The sequence below is a fragment of the Scardinius erythrophthalmus genome (genome assembly GCF_964197995.2).
Source record: "Scardinius erythrophthalmus genome assembly, chromosome: 1".
NCBI classification, from domain to species: Eukaryota; Metazoa; Chordata; class Actinopteri; order Cypriniformes; family Leuciscidae; genus Scardinius; species Scardinius erythrophthalmus.
In genome coordinates, this window is record NC_138221.1 from 55066041 (window position 1) to 55086334 (window position 20294).

General features: G+C 38.6%; 1 protein-coding gene across 5 annotated transcripts in view; it reads right to left on the bottom strand.

Annotated features, from left to right (window-relative positions):
- ep300b (EP300 lysine acetyltransferase b) overlaps positions 1 to 17310 on the bottom strand; it is a 43728-nt gene extending 26418 nt beyond the window's left edge. The window contains exons 1-13 of one of the 5 annotated variants that reach the window (XM_081379071.1): positions 15349 to 15582; positions 14709 to 14777; positions 12779 to 13350; positions 10051 to 10212; positions 6484 to 6724; positions 6269 to 6382; positions 5797 to 6024; positions 2981 to 3089; positions 2748 to 2879; positions 2251 to 2368; positions 1811 to 1979; positions 308 to 406; positions 120 to 208 (exon numbers count right to left, since the gene is read on the bottom strand). In XM_081379071.1, the coding sequence (XP_081235197.1) occupies positions 120 to 208; positions 308 to 406; positions 1811 to 1979; positions 2251 to 2368; positions 2748 to 2879; positions 2981 to 3089; positions 5797 to 6024; positions 6269 to 6382; positions 6484 to 6724; positions 10051 to 10212; positions 12779 to 13350; positions 14709 to 14777; positions 15349 to 15442 (2196 nt within the window). In that variant the 5' untranslated portion in view covers positions 15443 to 15582. Of the gene's footprint in view, positions 1 to 119; positions 209 to 307; positions 407 to 1810; positions 1980 to 2250; positions 2369 to 2747; positions 2880 to 2980; positions 3090 to 5796; positions 6025 to 6268; positions 6383 to 6483; positions 6725 to 10050; positions 10213 to 12778; positions 13351 to 14708; positions 14778 to 14879; positions 15275 to 15348 lie in introns of those variants that run through there. The other 4 variants (XM_081379070.1, XM_081379072.1, XM_081379074.1 and 1 more) reach the window with 4 other exon arrangements.
- Between the last annotated feature and the right edge of the window lie 2984 nt (positions 17311 to 20294).

Here is a 20294-nt window from a genome sequence, read left to right on the forward strand (position 1 = left end):
TATATTACAAACTTTTAATTTACACCCTAAAGAATCATATTAGCTTGTACAAAAATGGCACTATATGACCCCTTTAAAGTTAAATCAGTCGTTCCCCTTCAGGTCACAAATGAGTTTACCTGATTGAGGTTTGTTCCCATTGGCAGGGGCGGCGTTGCCCTTTGACCCATTGGCTGCTGCATCCCCACTTGAGCAAACTGATTCATACCTGCATAGGTGAGCGAGAATGAAAGTCACAAAATAAGACAAACACAAAAATATGGATTTATTTAAGGATGTTCAAAAGAACTGTTTTTCAACTACAGACCATTTAGTGAGTGTGCCATACCAGCAGGATTCTGCATGCGGTTGGCCATCGGATTGGGTCCAGTGGCTTGAACTAAGGGCGGATCTGAATGGGGACCATCTAGGAGAGATCAGAACATCCATTACAACCATTCCATGCAGTCAATAACAAAAATCTGTGTCCGATTGCGCTCGGGCGGCAACAATGTGATGTTTATTTTTTCTGCGAAATAATACAGGAATGTTCACCAGATGACTTTAATAGCTATATTTCTAAAGAATGAATCATTCCAGAATGAGTGGGGTGATTTTATTTGTGAGTGCAAAATAAAAATAATATAAAAGTTGGGAATTTATTTTTTTAAGGCCTGTCCACACCAAGGACGATAACTATAAAGGCAACGATGAAGATATAGCTCTAAAAATCATTCTAAATATATAAAAGAATACCAGAGTCTACACCAAAACTATAATGGCACAGAGAAACAAGATTTTTTTCCAGCTGATAAACGATAAAAACATTGACAGCCAATCAGAATCCATCCTGCTTTGAAGAGCTTGAGCTTTAAAAACAACAGACAACAAAACTGCAGCGCGCGCTTATAATAAAAAGAAATAACAATATCATGCATTGGTGTGGATGCTAATATAGTTATCGTTACCTTTATAGTTATTGTTCTTGGTGTGAATGGGCCTTTACTCCTGAAGACTTTTTTGAGCTGGAGCTTTTGATCCTTTCAGAGCTGGACGATATTTTTTTGGGGGGGGATGTTTAGACATGGGTTAACTCTTTACAAGAACCAACTCAAAACTCTTTCAGTAACCATAAAGTGAGCAGAGTTAAAAAACAAAATAAAAAAAACTCTCCACTTGAGATTGCATTCAGCACATTCCCACTGTTTTTAAACATTTCAGTATAAAATAATATTAATTGGGATTTTTATTGTGATTATTATTAAATAATATATTAAACAAAATAATACTGTAATACTCCAATTTTTTTCTCTTTTATCTTAAAATAAGAAATTGAGAATTTAATAAATTATATTATTTTATAGTACTGCTGTAAAATTACAATACAGATATTTAAGTCTTAATTTACAAACGTTAAAGTCGCCATGAAATCAAAATGGACAATTCTTGTTCTTTTATGGAATACTGCAGTATTTATTACAAAAGATTTATATGTGCGGATTCATATTTTTTAAAAAGTAAAAACTTGTAAATTGATCTAAATGACTTCCGCTCCCTCTTGCAATGTCATCTCTTCTCTTCTCTGATGATGTGTTTACTGGCGCGGGGGCGGGACCAACTGTCACTCGCATGACATCACAGCAATAGCAAACCACAACCATCCAATCAATTCCCTGAGGACAAAATTTTGTTGTTGTTTGAGAAGCCGTTTCACTCAAATAGACGTCACAAAAGGGAAGAAAAGACTATCTCAACTTCCGTTTCATGCATCGAGTTTTTATTTTGACGGGTAGCCACACACGGCTGTATGCAGGTGTGTATGTGTACGTACTAGGCAGCTGTGCCTGGTTCATGCCAGCTGGTGCTTGAGGTAGAGCACTGTTGGGCATGCCAGGCTGAGCTGGCATCATACCCTGCTTCTGCAGTCGGGTTCTCCTCTTCTCCTCCAGCTCCTTCTGAATCTTATAAATCTTCTCCGCCAACAAGTGGTAATACTCCGCCTGGAAGAGATAAACATTCATGAAGACAATCATTCTTACAATTCGGTTTAAAACATGTGCACTGATTTAGTTCAAAGTCTTTTTCGTGCGCTTTTAGTGAAGACAGAAAATTGTATGGACGTATTTGTGCCTGGTTAGGCTGTTCTTTTCAGTGTTCTGTCCAACTGTGACATCTGTGTCATGGGTAAAAAAGTGAAGAAACAAGTGATTCTGTCAATTCATTCAGATATAACCCACAGACATGAGACTGAATGTGCAAGCGTTTTCTTACCCTGCTGTTTGCAGATTCATACATGTCACCCTCCACTTTGCGTGCATAAGCTACAAGATTTTCCATCCGCCGATCCTTCAGTGCTGCAGGGTCTGGAGTGGGGAAGATAGCCTGCACACTACTCACACACACACACACACACACACACACACGTGACTGAGAACGAGCTCATGGAATTAAACAGCACCTTATATGTGACTTTTACAGTTGTGTGTGGATTTTTAAATAATTTGTTGAAGAGTGAGCACCAAATCATCAAATCAGAATGATTTCTGAAGGATCATGTGACACTGAAGACTGGAATAATGATGCTGAAAATTCAGCTTTACCATTATATTTTAAAATATATTCCAAATTGAACCTGTTATTTTAAATTGTAATAATATTTCACAATATTACCAGTTTTAATAAACATTTTCGACATTCATTTCTTATAATGGCTGCATAAAATGACAGTAGTTGGTCTAAGCGGGTGTGGGTATGTGTGTATCACTCACAGTTTGTGTACGAGGTGATTCCGGAGATCCTGTGTGATGTCTTCATGCCAGTTCTTCCTCATTCCTGCAGAGGGGGGCGTGGCCGTCGCTACAGAACCCATGTTACCAACACCAGAGATGTCATTCATCAGACTGCAAGAGAGAGGCAAACCATCAAACATCAACGTTAAACTTTCACTGACCAACTATTTAAACCAGGTGCCGGTCCACTGAACCGCAGTGATGTTCAGTACCTCTGAGCCGTCATGTTCCTGTGCAACATGCCGTCAGGCAGCATTCCCGAATGCTGGTTCGTCATCGGCGCCCCGGCTCCACCGTTCACTCCCATTGAGTTCCCACCTGCTGGGGAACACAGTATAAGACATCATAGGTAAAACATGCTAAATAAACTTAATTCAAAGTGAAAACAAGTTTCTTTTTCTTAAAGAGTTAGTTCATAAAATTGAGTATATAGCTGTCAATGGGGGGACAGAAAGCTCTCAGATTTCATTACAAATATCTTTGTTCCGAAGATGACTGAAAGTCTTACAGGTTTGGAACAACATGAGGGAGAGTAATTAAAGGGATGGTTCAGAGTAAAATCAGCCTAGGGTCCTTTGCACCATGACCTCGAGCGAAACACCCCCCAGATGCCTTTTTTCCCTTGGTCAAACATTATTAAAGTTAGAGTGTATTTAGAGAAATCAGCCGGATGGCTTAGTGCAGGCGCTAATGTATCCTATGTTGTATGTCGTAAATTACCCCACTAATAATGCCCGCAATGGTACCAAACTTCTACAGTACTACAAATAGGTTCTGTACTCATAAAACGAGGCATTGGAAAGTTTGTAAGTACATCAGGAGTTTATTTAAATAACACTTGCCTGACGGCTCATGCTACTGCTAACCCGGACGTCGACGTCACTTCAATGATTTGGGAAAAGCACGTAAAAGTCCTGGCAGAAAGCGATTCATAAAGATGTAGTGTAACGACACCCAGTTCCAGGAATGCACTAATATTTTGTTGGTAGTACCAGCTGGCAACAATTATTAGTTAACACTAAGTTATCAACACTTCGGAAAAAACAATAATTCGTTGTTACACTACATCCTTATGCATCGCTTTCTGCCAGGACTTTTACATGCTTTTCCCAAATCACTGAAGTGACATTATAGGATCTGTTAGCGCCAGCACTAAGCCATCCGGCTGATATTTCAAAATAAGCTCTAACTTTAATAACGCACACTTGACAGGCGACAAGTGAATCCGGGACGAGCCATTATTTAAAATTGGAATTTCTCTGAAATTAAAAATCTTTGGGAACATTTGGGATATCGGAAGCACACAACTGCAGGAAATATATCACACCGTGCAAGTGATTTTTGGATATTTTATTACAAGAAATCTATATTGTACCTTTAATTTTTTTTTTTTTTTTTAGCAAACAAGACTTAATATCTGGAGTATATGCATCTTGATTTAAGAATGATCTGATATTTGTACTGGAAAACAAGACAAAAAAAAAAAAATGAGTATGAAAAACATTTTTGCAGTAAGTAAGGATTGTACACCAAGATCGCGAGACGGCTTAATGCGATTTTATAAAAATTGCAAACGCTTCAATTTAATGAAATGCATGCGCTTGCATGTTTCAGTGTGTTTATATGCATGATAATCTCATTATCTGCCGGCGTTTGCAGCAGCTCGGTTTACAGTAAATGCTGCTCCACACAAACGCCATCTCTGCATCTGCATTTGCTTAATGCATTTGAGAACGCAACATGCGCCGACCATCTCATCATTCTTGTAATGAGAAGCGCTTAAAAGAGAAGCATTAAGGGCTTTGATGGTTTGAAAATGAAGAAATTAAGACAGCCATAAATATTAGTAGTGTAATAATTGTAAAATAATGTAACGTAAAATCAAATTAAATAAAATTATTATTATTATATTATCCTATCCATAAATACTCTATAGTAATATTTCAATGTAAAATTAAATAAAGTAATATTTCTTATTTGTTTTTAGATAATAATTTTCATATTTGTATTTAGTGAGAATAATAATGACAACAACATTATTATTGTTATTATTATTATTGTAGTTTTGATATATAAATCACCTGGATTTTTTTTCATTTGCATTTTAAACTGCAATTTTAATCAGAAAAATCATGCATGTCGTATTAAATTAGTGAGAGAAGTTTTTTTTCAGGTGCGTTTTATCAATCTGATCTGTTAGTGAAGAATGTAAATTTCTAGTTCTACACCAATACAGACATATAAAAGATCATTAAATAACATTAGTGGAGAAGCATTTAATCAGAGGGCCTGTCCAAATACCCGCACTTGACCACTCGTCTACTTAGATTACGTACGAGTTCGGCCAAAGTGTTCGAATGGACGTGAACACCGCAAGCGTTTTAAGATTTTTACTTACTCAATAGGACTTATCACTGCGTGAGTGTGGTGCTTAATTTTCAAACATTTTACAAAATCCATATAAATCAAAATACAATAAAATGTGCAACACTTTACATTTTAAAACCAAATTATAGGTAACTTTTAATCAACTCAACTTACACTGGAAAGTTTTTCTTCACATGACGCGAAATCGGGAATACGCTAAAGGTTCACACAAAGAACAATAACTACAAAGATAACTATATTAGCGTCCACACCAACAGATGATAATAATTATATATAAATAAATAATTATATAATTCTGTTTATTCTAAACGCGTGTTTGTCTGCCGCTTTAAATGCTCGTTATCGTTATAGTTGTGGTGTAGAATCTGCTATTCTTTAATATTGAGAATGATTTTTAGAACTATATCTTTATTGTTATCTTTATAGATATCGTCCTTGGTGTGAACAGGCCTTTAGCCTCAAAGACTGCTCCCAAGCAGTATTAGTGATAATGTGGTTTTAGAGTGCATCAAGTGCACTTTGGCGGTTTTCAGACAAGGGATGGCCTTGCGCACTTAATTGGCGCATACACATGCTCTTAAGTGGCCAAGACAGCAGTATTTGGACAGGCCCAGAGACTAAAGGTTAAGGAAACTCTAACCTATGTTGTTGAGCGTCCTCATGCCAGGTTGAGAAGTTGCAGAGCTCTGCTGATTCTGATTGGATGCCTGGTTGCCCTGGTAGGTGAGTCCAAGTGCAGCATATGCCCTTTCGATTGAGCTTGGGTCAATCTGACTAGGTGGGTTTAAGTTGGGGGCTGAAGGCTGGCCGCCAGGTAATGAGCCACCTAATGGACCACCCATGGCCATCCCAGCACCTACCAGCAGAGCTAGAGAGAAAGATGAAGGATGGGAGATTGAAAAACCATTTCAATATGTTGAGTACTAGAAGATATTTTAAACAATGTTTTAAATCAATGGAATCCAGTGTTGTTTTTGGACCCCATTGACTTTCACTGTATGCGAAACATTCTTCCAAATATTTTCTTTTGTGTTCCTCTGAAAAAAGTAAGAAAGTCATACAGATTTATAATTACTTGAGGATGAGTTGAGCATTTGTGCATGTTAACTCACATTGCTGGTTTCTTTTGTCCCCAGCGCTCTTTAGCGGCAGGCAGACGGGACAGTCGTGCCGCGTGCAGTTCTTCCAGTGAGAGATGATCTGCCTAGAGGACGCGCAGTGAGCCACTGTCGGGGAACACAAGCATGCATTAAGGTGCTGTCATCTTTTTTTATGCGCGGGAAAGAATACGAACAAAAGATTATGAATGGGTGGATTCCTGGCTCACCCTGGCAGGATTTGCCGGCCTGACAGTGGGTCATGTGATTAAGGACGTTCTTCATGGTTCTGCAGTGGGGCAGGTTGCACTGGCGGACCTCTCCGTTGGCCTGCTCTCTGCGATGGCACTTGTGAGCATGTAGTAACAGCACCAACTGCTGCTGAATGAGTTTACGCTTCTCCGGGTCCGCTGCAGGGGGCGCTACCGCCCCACCCGGGCCCGAGACGCCACCCACCACACCTGAGCTCTGCTAGAAACAGACAGAAAGAAAGGGTTTCAAGGGTCAGGATTTCATGTTCCTGCAGCTTCAGAGTGATTTACAGATTAAAAGATCAGGGAATTAGATTTAAAAAAAAAAAAAAAAAAAAAGACTGGAGTGTCCATTTTCTGCTCAAATAACATTTCTTGTTCTTATCAATAGCTAAGTTTACATGGACACCTTTTACTTTGATCGAGATAGATAGATAGATAGATTTTCTGAATGCATCACTATTCATAGCATTTTCAACAATAGAACAAAATGAAATGGTGTTGGCAATGTGTCGAGTTTCGCAATTTACATTCTTTCCAATTCTTCAGAAATCTGGCCATGCAGATTTGGATAACTATCAGGGAGGTCACTAGGATTGGAAGACAGGGAGGGCTTAGCCCCCAGGGTATTTGTAACTTGCGTTTATAGAAAATCTTACAGTGAATCTGAGTAAAAAACAACTATGTATATGTTTAGCTGTATTTGTCTCTTCAACCCCATTACCATCTTTAACCCTGTTACCCTAGTCTCAACCCCGTCGCACCTACATTTTTATTATTTTTTTTAGTTTATGATTAAGTAATTTAATGTTTGTTGAACTTAGTCAGAAATGTTCAGAGCAATCATAAGAATACTGATTTTAGTTCAAATTCTGAAGTTAAGTCACATCTTTGATCAAAAATGATAGGGTTGCTGTCACAAAAAGTGACCATTTCAGGTTTTAGTATAGCATAAGTGTAAAATTATATGTAAATGTTATGGTGCATGGTACAATTTCTGGGAAGCTTCACTTTTTTATTATTTCAATTCAATTCAATTATTGTGATTTGATTTAATATTGACTCATTTGGATAATAGGTAGGCTACTCAAGATATGTGTTCATTTTTCTCAAGAAAAAAACAACTCACCTAATGCGGTAAACATAGACAGCCCTATCAGGTGGCAGTATTATTTAAGGTTAAAAATAACTCAAATTAAATATAATGCGGTTTTTTTTATAATAACAACTTTATTTAATGATAAAAGTAAAAATATAATAAATATGTAATATAGGACACATATTATTTAGCAAAATACTCTCTATAGCTCTTTTTCTTGCCAACTACGTGCTATAGCCTATATTATGTTCATTGAATGGCTTTCCTGAGGTAAATGTAACATAATTGTTCTCCAGCTATGTTACTGACCTCTTCACGCTGATAAAAAACACTGATTGATCGATATTATGTATGATGAATATATATTTCGGTAAGTTGTAGCCTACTACTGTAGCCTATCTTTCAACAGTGTTCGTGTTATTTACTATTAGCTAGTAGAGATGATCGGTTCACGTGCGCTAGGGACCTACTCTGTCTAGTCTGTCGGTCTCCTCTTTGCTTCGCGATTTTTCTGTGCGTGAGAAAATGGATGTGTGGCGTGAGAGCGTGTGAAAAGTGTCAATTGCGTGAGTCTCACGGTGAATGCGGGAGAGTTGGCAGCTCTGCGGCCTTCTTTCCAACTTCCGACTTTTCGGCTATTTTTGTAGCTGGATATATATCATTTGTTGCGTCTAAATATGAATGAGGATACGGTTATTGATAAATCGAATTGTTATTGTTGTTCTTATTATCATTTAGGGGGGGGGCTTAGGAACATTTTGGGGTAGCTTCAGCCTAGAGCTTAGATTCTCTGCCCGAGCCCGAGCCCGGACTCGACCCGACCCGACCCGCGGGCCGGGTCGGGCTGATATTTCCCGCCACTGTATTCGGGCCGGGTCGGGTCGGGCCCTTGATAGGCTAAAGCACGTTACGTGTCATGCGCAGCGTCTCGTCCACTCTCACTCGCAGTCTCGCACGCGTGACGCATCACACCTGCTGTGCGTGCTGTAGGCTACTATTCTGCTGCTTAAGTGCAACATGGAGCTTGAAGAAGCAAAGAAAAAAAATTTAAACAGAAGAAATAACTTTGAGCAAGTTTGGAGGAAAATCGGAGGTATGGAAACATTTTAAACTAGTCGTGCGGAGTGACAATATGTGTTGGCTTTGTCTCGTGCATTAAATGTTAAATGCGGCACGCTGCTCGCTGGCAGCAAAAAAAAAAACGGGGACTTCGACGATGAACAGACACATGAAGCAGTCTTGCCATGGCAGAAATTATCATAGTAGTCAGCCTCAGGCCTCAATGTCCTCTTTTGTTACTTTTCCGATCCATTCATTTATTTCTGAATAAACAATGCAGTTTACATGCTTCTTCCTTGTCGCATTATTCATAAGATAATTAATAAATGCACGCACATGAACTTGATAAATGTTACAGATATGTTTACTATGCACAAACAAATGCCTTTCCTTTACATGTGCAAAATTCAGAATTAAATGAATGTGCTGCAATTTGTACAAAAAGAGTGTCTGTAGTAACCTACGTGTTTTAGCTATTAAATAAGCACATTTAGTTTCAAGTTTGTTAAGTTTCGTTTTGAAGAAAGCTTTTCTTTAAAGTGAATTTCGTTTTGTATAAATTGTATCTTAATTTTAATACATTCCAATTGCCTGGATTTAATACATAAAAAGCAATAGGCCTATAGCAGACAATATAATCATGACATGCAGTCGCCGGCGCTTCGCGGTCACTTACAGTACACCATTTGAAACTCGTAACACACGCTGTCACCGAATTTACAAATCTTGCTTGTTGCTCACACACATATTATGTTGAAATAACAATATGTTGTAGTAACATTATTAATCTTTAAGAATATTTGATTGAATGCTGAATGTTGTGTGTTTGTTCAATTTAATAAAATTAAAACTTTAATTGTGATAATTAAAATAACTGAATATTTAATATTGAGTGGGCAATTTTTGCTCATTTATTAATAGTATTTATATAATATATATAACTGCGCAGCTCCCCCCTGTAGCTTAAATGATCTAGCACAGCAGCACCTGCGTTAAAAAATATTCTGGCGCCGCCCCTGGTTATAACGGCCCACATATGGTCGGGTTTAAATCGGGCTTGGGCTCATAATTACAGTGAATGTGTCGGGCCGGGCCGGGCTCGGACACAACGTGCTCGGGCTCGGGTAGGGTCGGGCTTGATTTGTTGGGCCCGATCTAAGCTCTACTTCAGCCCCCCTAAAATAGGCCTAACGACGTCCCTGGTAACTATCCATAAATAATCGATCAACAAGTTCTGTGTCTGTGGGATGAACCACAGCCTGGTCTGAGGGGACATGATAACAGAAGAATCTTGGTGGCCGGTTAGAGCAGGAAGTAATCCCAGAGAGAGGGTCAGTGAATGTGTGTGGATGTGGTTCACTTTGACATTTTCTTTATAGGTGTCTCACCATGCTGCTCATATTCTGCCCATGCTGAGGTTTCTTGTCCATGTTGAACTGGTTAATGCTGTTGGGTTGACCCGCTTTGTTTTGGAGCTGAGGCCCAAGGGACTGTCCTCCACACTGACCATACGAACCACCGTAGGGGCCCGGAGCAGCCATCATTCCCATCTGAGAGAGACAGAAAGAGGAAAAGCTTTATCAAGAATGAACAATTGCTGGTATTTCAGTCGCAACGGTTTCAATTATCCAAATTTAAAGAAGCAGAATCATCAACCATCAATGAGGAGTTAACAGCAAAACAAGAAAACGAACATCAGTAGATTAATTCAGCTTGTTTAATGTTCACATTATCTACTCACTTCACACATATAATGACACTGTGGTATCAATTCCGTAAAACAAACCTCAAACAGTTGATAAAAAAATCTAGAAGGACCCAGCAAAACAAAAGAAAATGTCATTCCCTATTTTTTCTGCCCATTTCCTGCAGTCCAGGTTGTGCAATCGCCTGTGAATCAACAAAATGGTGCGCAGTTCCTCGTATGAGGGAGTAGAGAAGGTTTTTCAAAAAACGAGGTCTGTTTTAGATGTGTTCAAGGATCACATCACTGAATGTCTTATCCAAACCAAAGAAACGCCACAAGATCTTTATTCATTCTGGTCTGTTTCACTACCTTATTTGTAAGTCTTACTGGACAAAAAAATTAACAAAGTGTTGTGTTTTTAAAGGTGGGGAATACAGTGCTGTCAAAAGAACATAACTAATCAGATTTGTGTATTCGGATCATGAAACCAATCATTTTTCGAATTTAGTTTTTAAACCTTGAGTCTTCAAGTGAGTAAACATATCAAGAGTCTTCAAGTTATAAAGTTAGAAAATAAGAAAACTTGGCCTTTAAAAGTCATAAACTGATTTTTTTTTTTTTTTTTTTGACCTTTGATGTTTGATATTAACTTCACCTCCAAAGCAACTAAACCATAAAGTCTAGGTCCACAGAACTGATAGGTGTGACAGAATCAGAACATTGCATTTTTGCTCTCAATGTACTTACTTTAATTTTTTTTAAAAAAAGCATATATATATATATATATATATATATATATAAAATTAAATATATTGTATTTTTATTCTATTTAATAATAGTATCAACATTTTAAGTATAAACAATTATATAATAACATTATATTATATAATATATATATATATATATATATATATATATATATATATATATATATATATATATATATAATTTGGGTCAAAAATACACTAGTAATGTTGAAAGTAGTAATATAAAAACAGCAATGTTGTGAAATATTATAAACAACTGGTTTTTGTTGTAATATATATTAAAATGTGATTTCTTTCTGTGATGGAAAAGCTGAATTTTCAGCAGCCATTTGTGGAAACTATGGATGTGCACGAAGCCGAATACCTTATTCAGAAAGGCACTAATAATGGCATCAAAACAAATAACGAATTCAACCGATTAATAGGAAAAATATTCGGCAGACACTTCTCGTGTCTGCTGGATCATATGGAGCCAGTGGATCATAGCATGATATTATAATGAAATGAGCGGAATGACCACAAATAGCCTGCCAGGAGTAATATAAATTAAAATACTACTACTATTTAATTTAAATATTTTGAACCTTGTACAATATAATACACAAATGAGTGTAAACTACTGAAATGAGCACAGTACGTTCGCAAATCAAAAAGCCACTCCGCCATCTCTGTGCGTCTCTCACGAAAAAAAAAAAAAGATCTTGACATGAGTAATATCAACTAAGATACTGAATCATACACATTTCATTTTCTACTACTTGATATTTCATATATCTATTTAAATGTTTTAAATCTTGTACGATGTGATACATGATACGTTTCTTCGTCTCACTCTCTCCCGGAGCCAGCAAGCATTTATGTATTCTTTATAATTTGTTCAGATTTGTATGCATAGTAAAATAGTAAAATGTTCAACCACTGAGTATATACTTCCAACTTCCATGTTCTCTTATCAGCTTTTTTATATAGAATCCTCTTATTTGAGATTGTGGATGATTGTCTTGACATAACTCTACACAACGTTCCTGTGGATGTTTTTTTCCTTTTATATAACATTTAGAATTATTGTTTTAATTAGAAAATATTTAAAGAAAAGGTATATTTGTAATAAAAATATACAAGTAACTTTTTGTAATAAAGTTATACAAGGCATATTTGTGAAATGAAAACTATGAAGGGAACAGAATTAAAACAAACTTCTCATGTAAATTTATGAACTTCCGGTTTAGACCCCGGCCCGCACACTTTCAGTTTTATCCAAACACAGATACAGATAATTGAGATTGTAACATAAAGATACAGATATTACCACCTAGTGGAAACTGCGATATTTTTTTCAAAATTATTTGATGATTAGAAAGTTAAACAGAATTAATGTAATTCAATTAGGTTGAAATTAAATTAAATGTAATACTTGATGAATAAAAAAAAATTATAAACTCACCGAACCCCAAACTTTTGAAAGCTAGTGTAGAATATATAAAAATATAGTTCTTTCATTCATAAACATGTCATACAGAAGTATAATGAGTTCAGGTTAGTTTTAAACCATTTTGTGCGCACTCCACTGTATGAGATGCACAAATTCATTTTAAACTGTACGAGCGCTCAGAATCACTTGTCTCACTTTTATATCGACGCGCTGATTTGTTCACAGGTTACCTTGTTCACTGTTCCTGGTTGCTGCGGTCTCATCACAGCCTGTGCCATCTGCTGTCCTGCGTTCTGCTGCAGAGAATCGGGCAGCATGTTCCCGTTACCAGCCATACCCGCATTCATGTTCACATTGACGTAGCTCATTCTGGGAGCACCATTCATCATCTGCCCTCCCATCATGCTCTGCGGCTGTCCGTTCCCTTTCTGGGTGCCCATCATGCCCCGGTTCAATCCCGCCACCATGCCAGGCTGCGGCATCATGCCAGGCTGCTGCTGTTGAGGGCCACCGAGCCCCTGGGCGCCACCCAGACTACCCATCATCCCCAGGGAGGACGCGTTACCCGGGTTGCCAGTAGCCGTGGAGGTGGATGGAGGGGCGCCAGGGCGGAGGAGCTCAGACAGGTGCTTGTGTTTGGCCGCAGTGTCCTGGCCCGAGCCGCCCAGAGGCCCCGACATCCCTCCGCCACCCAGACTGGTGTGCAACTGGCCGGGGTCCATCCCATTAGGAAGGCCCAGGTCGGAGGAGTTAATGAGCTCATCTGGGAGGTCATGCTCCAGGTCAAACAGAGAGCCGAAATCTGAAAAACAAAGAAAAACAGACTTTAATCAGGTTGTTGCTCACAGAAAAATCACTCATAATTACATCCATTAGAGAATAATTATAGTACGGCCAAAAATATGAGACGTTTCCAGCAAAACCACAGCGGATTAAATCATATTTTACCCAAGTTGTGACTTTGCAGACTGAATTGAATCTTATGATCTTAAATAATACTACACAATGACAATAAACAGATCTGTCGGCTAGTCTGACTGCTCAATATATCGGTATATCAGTCACCATACAGCAAGAAATTTACACAAATTGACCAGTGAAATTGAACGAATGGTTAGAAAACTGGAACAGATTATTGCAGCTCTCGTGATGAGAGAGAAAGACTGATCAGATCGCAGGAGAGCAGTATGTAGTAGAGCCGGTGTGTGCACGTCCTAATGGTTCATACTAATAAAAAACACATGGCATGGCATAACAATGGACAAGCGGTGGGACAAAATGGGGGCCTTTTCCTACATAATGGCAAGTCCTCCTGATAACAGCAACACACCAACAACTAATACATGCAACACACTCTAAATATGAAGCAAGCAAACTTTTGAGCACAGTATCCACATTTATCAGCCAAGTGATTAATTAGACAATATTTGGATTAAAGTTTTGAGATTATAATTGTAAAAAAAAAAAAAAAAAAAAAAAATGTTAATGTCTGTTAATAATGTTATCACTTTTTAAAAAGAATCTACATACAACCCTTTTGAAGGATAGGATAGGTAAGAGTAGGGTAAAATGTTGCCCCCTTAATCTAAAAGGCTTAATTTGTCACATATTTTTTGCATATGAGAAAAATTAAAGCTTTTTTGGCATGTAAAAAAATAAACACTAAAGAATCTAAAGAATTCAACATTTCTAAAAAAAAAAAAAAAAAAAAAAAAAAAAAAAAAAAAGTTTAAATTCACTTAAATATTCTGAATATTAAAATAACCTATTTATGGCTGGATTATGGGTACCTTTAAAAACTGTGGATAGTGGTCAAGCTCTGGGATAAAATTCAAAGTATAAACTTTACATACATCTCATTTCTCAGTGTCTAGATGACAACATGAACAGTGGCACAACTTACCCCAAAAGTCCCACACTTATTTTAGTTTTTTTTTAATGAAATAAATATTGCATGAAATAAAGTGTTGATTCAAATTAATCTAATTTGATATTATTAAATATATAAAAGCATAACAGCATCCATAAAAAAACTGTATGGTGGAGCAGTACAGTTCAAATAAGACATTAAGATTTAACATGTTTAATTTTAAACATTAAACTCTGCTGTAAGAAAAAGAACTGCTTAAAACCAGTCAAGGATGGTTAGCTGGCCTTAACTGCACAAGCTGGTTTCAGAAGGGTCTTGGGCACTTTTCTTCAGGTCAGACAGGAAGACCAGCAAACCACCTTAAGGTAGTTTAAAATATAGAAAAACCAGTTAGATGAGGTAGCATCTACTGCTCAGTCAGTGTTGATCAGAAACTTGCACACACTGGTTTGTCTACTCACTAAATGTAAACCAACTTGATAAGAAGTGATCTCGACTTCGTTCCCAACCGTGTGTCAGTAAAGCGACGTGATTTATAACGCGTGTATGTCGAGTTTTCCTTTTCCTGACAAGCTCAAAATGCATCACCTTATAAACCTTTGACACCAGCCCCAGCTCTCGACATCGCACAACGACGTACAAAGCCAAAAGTTTGTGTAACGCACACCCGGAAAAACGCTGCCTACTATACACAACAACAGTTTTGTAACGCACCTCATCAACTTCAAATGAAAACATTGAGCAAATTAGCCTGCTAGCTATGCTGCTAAGTTATTTAAATAGCGGGGGTGATGCAAACAAACAAATACAACAAAAGAACGCTCTTAAAACACACGTCGCGTGTCTTTTTTTCATACATGCACGCGAACAGCGGCGGTGTGCAGGCGCGAGACTCGCCGCACACCGCAGCGCGTGAACATTATTATTTACCGTTTCCATCGCTCGCGGAGACCGACAGAGCCGGGGAAGACAATTTAGGCCTCTTAGCTGAAGGCGGACCGGGGTCCAGCACATTATCGGCCATAGTTTTCCTCCGTTTTAGTGTTAATGCATATATCCCGCGTAGGATAGCCCTTCCTGTGAAGTCGCGAGCCGATGTGCGAATGAAATCTCCTCGTTCACGAGCTCCGGACGTATTCCCGTTTCCCTTTCATGGGACGATACATGCATACAATGCAATGCAATGTAATGATTCAATGTTCAGTCCACCTTTAATGCTCCCTTTTAAGATTTTCTAGTCTTTAGTTCCTCAAAGTATGTTTCCGAATGGAGGAGGTGAAGGGAGGAACAGACGGTCATGCAAGCTCGCCGCAAACTCACGTAGCCTCCTCGGCGGCGAAGCAATTTTCCCAAGATTTATCCTCGCTGCTTGCATCCGTCTTTTCCGCCATTGTCGGCGGCGAACTGAAGTGTTGGTTTTTTTTTTTAAGGCGTTGTGTACGAGATATCGAACTCACTCTGGTGCGACTTCATGCAATGCTTATAAGCAAACACAACGATTTAGAAATATGTCTCTCTTTGCGTTGTAGCATGTGCAATTCCCAGCCAGCATCACTTTACTTAGAATATTTAAAGTCCATCAAGCTCCTTAAAATTGACACGGATTGTATGAATCTCCTTCGTCAATGTCTTTATTTCCTCGCAAGTTATTTAGATGGGTAGAGAGAACAAATAAATACTTGGAAAACTGGAATATAATTAAGCAATCATATGAATGTAAAAGTTTACTTTCATCCTCTCAAGACAGTACTCTTTGCAGAATAAATAACATGAGAAATGTGCATCCAAGGACTGAAATGGCTTGCACGAGCTATATCACTTTAGATGATTACAAACAACTTGCATATGTCAGTGTCCATGTCTTAGTATTTTGCAAAAACACCTCAAAGTGATGACAAGTCAAATGATTTATTGTGCATTCACATCTGAATATGGCTCGTGCGCCCTCTGTGTGAATGTGTCCACTGCACGAGTTAAAAGTGTTTGCAGAAAACCTCTGAACATTGCTCTCCACGAGACCACCCTGCACTATTGCGCACAGATCTTGCATGCAAAATGCAAAGAAAAAATGATTTCAAAAGTGGCTGTCTAATGGACAGAACATGTATGCAATTAGTCGTTCGCCTGAAGTCCAAGAAGATGTTGTCTCGCAGTTCGCTGTGCACGAGCTAAAGAATGGGAATCAAGTGAAGTTGGTCAATGCATTTGCGTGCATTTCAATGCACTGTCAGTCACATCGAGCAAATAAGAATAATTTGTCACTGCACGAAGAGCCTTGCGGAGCATTAAAGAAAGAGAGAGAGAGAGAGGAGCAGCGGAGGGTCGAAAATAGAATGAACCGAACCGAGGTGGGCTTCAGTAATATTTCGGGTCTGAAGCATCTGCCGATCCGGGTGATATTGCCAGCTGCACCCCCCAAAATCTGGGGGTCCTCAAACCCCTTTCATAGGCTTTGTGATGCTGTGAACCCCCCTGCGCGTTCATCCCTTTTTAATTTCTCCCTTCTTTTGCACAGTTCCTGCAATTTTTCCCACTTTCGCTGTCGTCCGCCAGCAACCGGCGATGTGATTTCGCTGATATTCCCACTTCGTGACGCTGTTATTTTCCTTTTTCCCCTGACGAGCTTCCCTTCGTTTAAATGAATTGCCCTCTTCCGCCTCTCCGCTTCGTTTAAAAAAAAGAACAGAAAAAGAAAGGAAAATCCGGTCTGCTTTTTTATTTTCACACTGGAGAATCTGTAATCTTGCTCCGTTTCCTCCGCTAACCACCCCGGTTGTGTGTTTGATCCGGTTTGGATCCTCGAGGACGGAGCCGGCGGCGCTCAGAGTCGCAGTGGTCGGCGCTCGAGTGGCTTTTTTTCGGTCGCTCCTGCCTCCTTCACTCTCTCCGCACAAACAAAATGGCGGCTTGTTGTTTCTACTCCTCTGGCTGGGGGGAGGGAAGGTTGGAGGTGCGGTAACATTAGTAAAGGGGGGTGGAGGGGGAGATGGCGATCGGGATTTCCCGGACAGTGCTGTTTCCGTACTGTTTCGGAGTTGCGACTGTTCTGGGCGGGTGCAAGACGGCGTCCAGCATCATCATCATCGTCAGATGATGGAGTCACTCATTGAAATGATGCCCACAGTGTGTCTTGTTTAGCAGAATATTTCTCGACTTGGCTTTCTACCTGGAGGGACAGTGAAGCCCAGGGGTCAAGTGCCCTTATGAAGTGGTGTGGAGAAAGAGGCAAGATCACACAGTGACATTTTTGGCTGTAATATCCTACTGAGTGGTCTCAGTTCAGAGGCTGTTTCACATAAGCCTTTTTGGACATCATAAGCACATTCATAGTCAGCTAAGCTCAAAAAACTAGACCGCTTTTTTGGGCATGGCCGCATTATGAATCATCTCAGTTTAAGGATTGTGCCTCAAATCCAAGGGAACTGACTATGTAGCCAGCATTTTTGGGCATCATCGTGTTGAGAGTCAGTTAAGCTCAAAAACCTTGAGTTGCTTTTACTCACACAGCATTTGAGGCACCTTGGCATGGTCTGAGTAAGCTCAGCTCAAACACAAAACCATTTATGTATACAGCATTATAAACGAGTTCAGAGTCAATTCAGCTTAAAAAAAAACGTATGAGCTGCCTACCTAGACAGCATTTCTGTGCGTCATACTGAGTCGTCTCAGTTAAGGGGCTGTTTCGCAAAGCCTAGTGGGTTTTCAACCTTGACTGTTTTTGACGTCATAAATGCAAAGTTGATTAACTAGGCAGTGTTTTAGGCATGACCACGTTACAAATCATCTCAGTTGAGAGACTGTAGTGTCCTAAATGATGCACTATACACTATGCACTTATACTACAGTAGTCAACATTTGAAGTGGATCAAAAAACTTCATCAAAGTTGTCTTAAGACAAGTAGGGGAATTGTTCAAAGTTCATGTATAACTTTGATGAAAGGTTTTGATCCACTTCAAATGTTGACTACTGTATGCACTTTGTATTGCATGTTATAAGGTTATTTTGCCATTCAACATCAGAAGGTGCACCCCAAATCGCGTACTTGTGCACTATTCTATGCCATTTTGTAGTATAAATAGTGCGAGTAGAGTGTTCACACTGAACATTCTATAAAGAAAAAGTCCACTTTAAGTTTCCAGATGATGCACTTATTTAACGGAAAAAACGAAATGTCGGACACTTCATGCACTCAACTGTCGCAGCTTTAATTATTTAGCGGAGGGGGAGGGGCTATCAGACTCCGATGTTGAAAGACAAAAATAAACGTATAAAGTTCATCCACTACACGATTGAGTGCATAGTGCATATGGTGTATAAGTGAGAGATTGAGTCTCAAAATCAAGGGAACTGACTTTGTAGCCAGCATTTTGGGCATCATAAGCGTATTCAGTCAATTCCGTTACTTACCCAGAAATTTTTGTGCATTAAAACTCAATGCAAGTTGTTTCAGCTGAGATTTGTATCTCACAACCCATTGAGCTGACTATCTAAACATACATTTTTGAAAATTTTCTGCATGTTCTGATTGACCTAAGCTAAAAAAAAAAAAAAAAGCTAGGAACATTTTGGGCCATCATAAGCATGTTCAGAGGCAATCCAGCCCAAAAACTCCTAAATCTGGTGATCTTAAGAAAGTGTTTTTGGATCTCATCGACACCTTCATAGTCAGCTTAGCTCAGGAACATTGCTTAACTAGACAGCATTTCTGCTCAAAACATAAGGAGCTGACAATGTAGCCAGCATTTTTGGGCAATATGAGAGTCAATTCAGCCCAAAAGCCAGAGTGGCCTACCAAGACAGCATTTCTGGGCCTCACTGGCATGTTGAAAGTCAGTTCAACTCAAAAACCTTACAAGTTGCTTACCTAGGGATAAATGCATTGTAAGTCATCTTAGCGGAGAAATTGTGTCTCAAAACCAAGTGCCTACCTAGACCTACTTTTTGGGCGCCATCTACATGTTCTTAGTCAGCTTAGTTAAAAAAACTCACAATCTGAAAAAAAAAAGTGAGTCAAAAATACTCCAAAAAACAATGAGCTGCCTGCCTAGACAGCATAATTCAAATTCACTTCTGTTCAAAAACCTATACACCCATTGAGCTGCTTATATAGACTGCCTTAAGAGCATCACAAACCCACATAGACAGTACTTTTGGGCATTACGGGTCAGCTAACCTCAAACAAGCTCAGCTAAATCACAACATGCTTATACATAGTTTAAAATATGCTGTGTAGTGTGTAGGTCACAATTGTTTTTTTGTTTATGTTAGTAACTCTAGTTTCTGATTCATACTTGCTTGAGACTAAATTTGATACATATTTGGCCAGATTCACAAAAACACCACAGCCCAAAACTAATTCTGATTCGTTAACCGAACCTTACTGAGGTTAGGGCACTATTTTTGTATGCATATGTATTGTGAAAAGCGCTATACATATTTAAGACTTCATTCAGCTTGAATGTCATCACTTTTAATTTTTTGACTTCAAATAGTAAACTACTCTGCCTTAAAACCAAACAAATTTCCCATTGGGACAATAAAGTATACCTTACCTTACCTTACCTTACCTTACCTTACCTTACCTTACCTTACCAATGTTAGTATAACTATAACTCTATCTGCTACACCAGACATGTTTTGGAGTCATTAAAACTTTTAATTGCATTTAGAATATGAACTGAATCAAAATGCTAATCAAAATAATCAAAACTAATTGTGTGTTTAACTAGCAGAATGGAGTTAGTTTCACAATTGACAAATTTTGGAACATCGCTACTTTTGAACTGAACTGAATCAACATAGAACTGACTCGAGCTAAACAATGACTTGTCTTTTTAGAGCTGCTTTACAGCAAAATTTGAATGTCTCATATTTT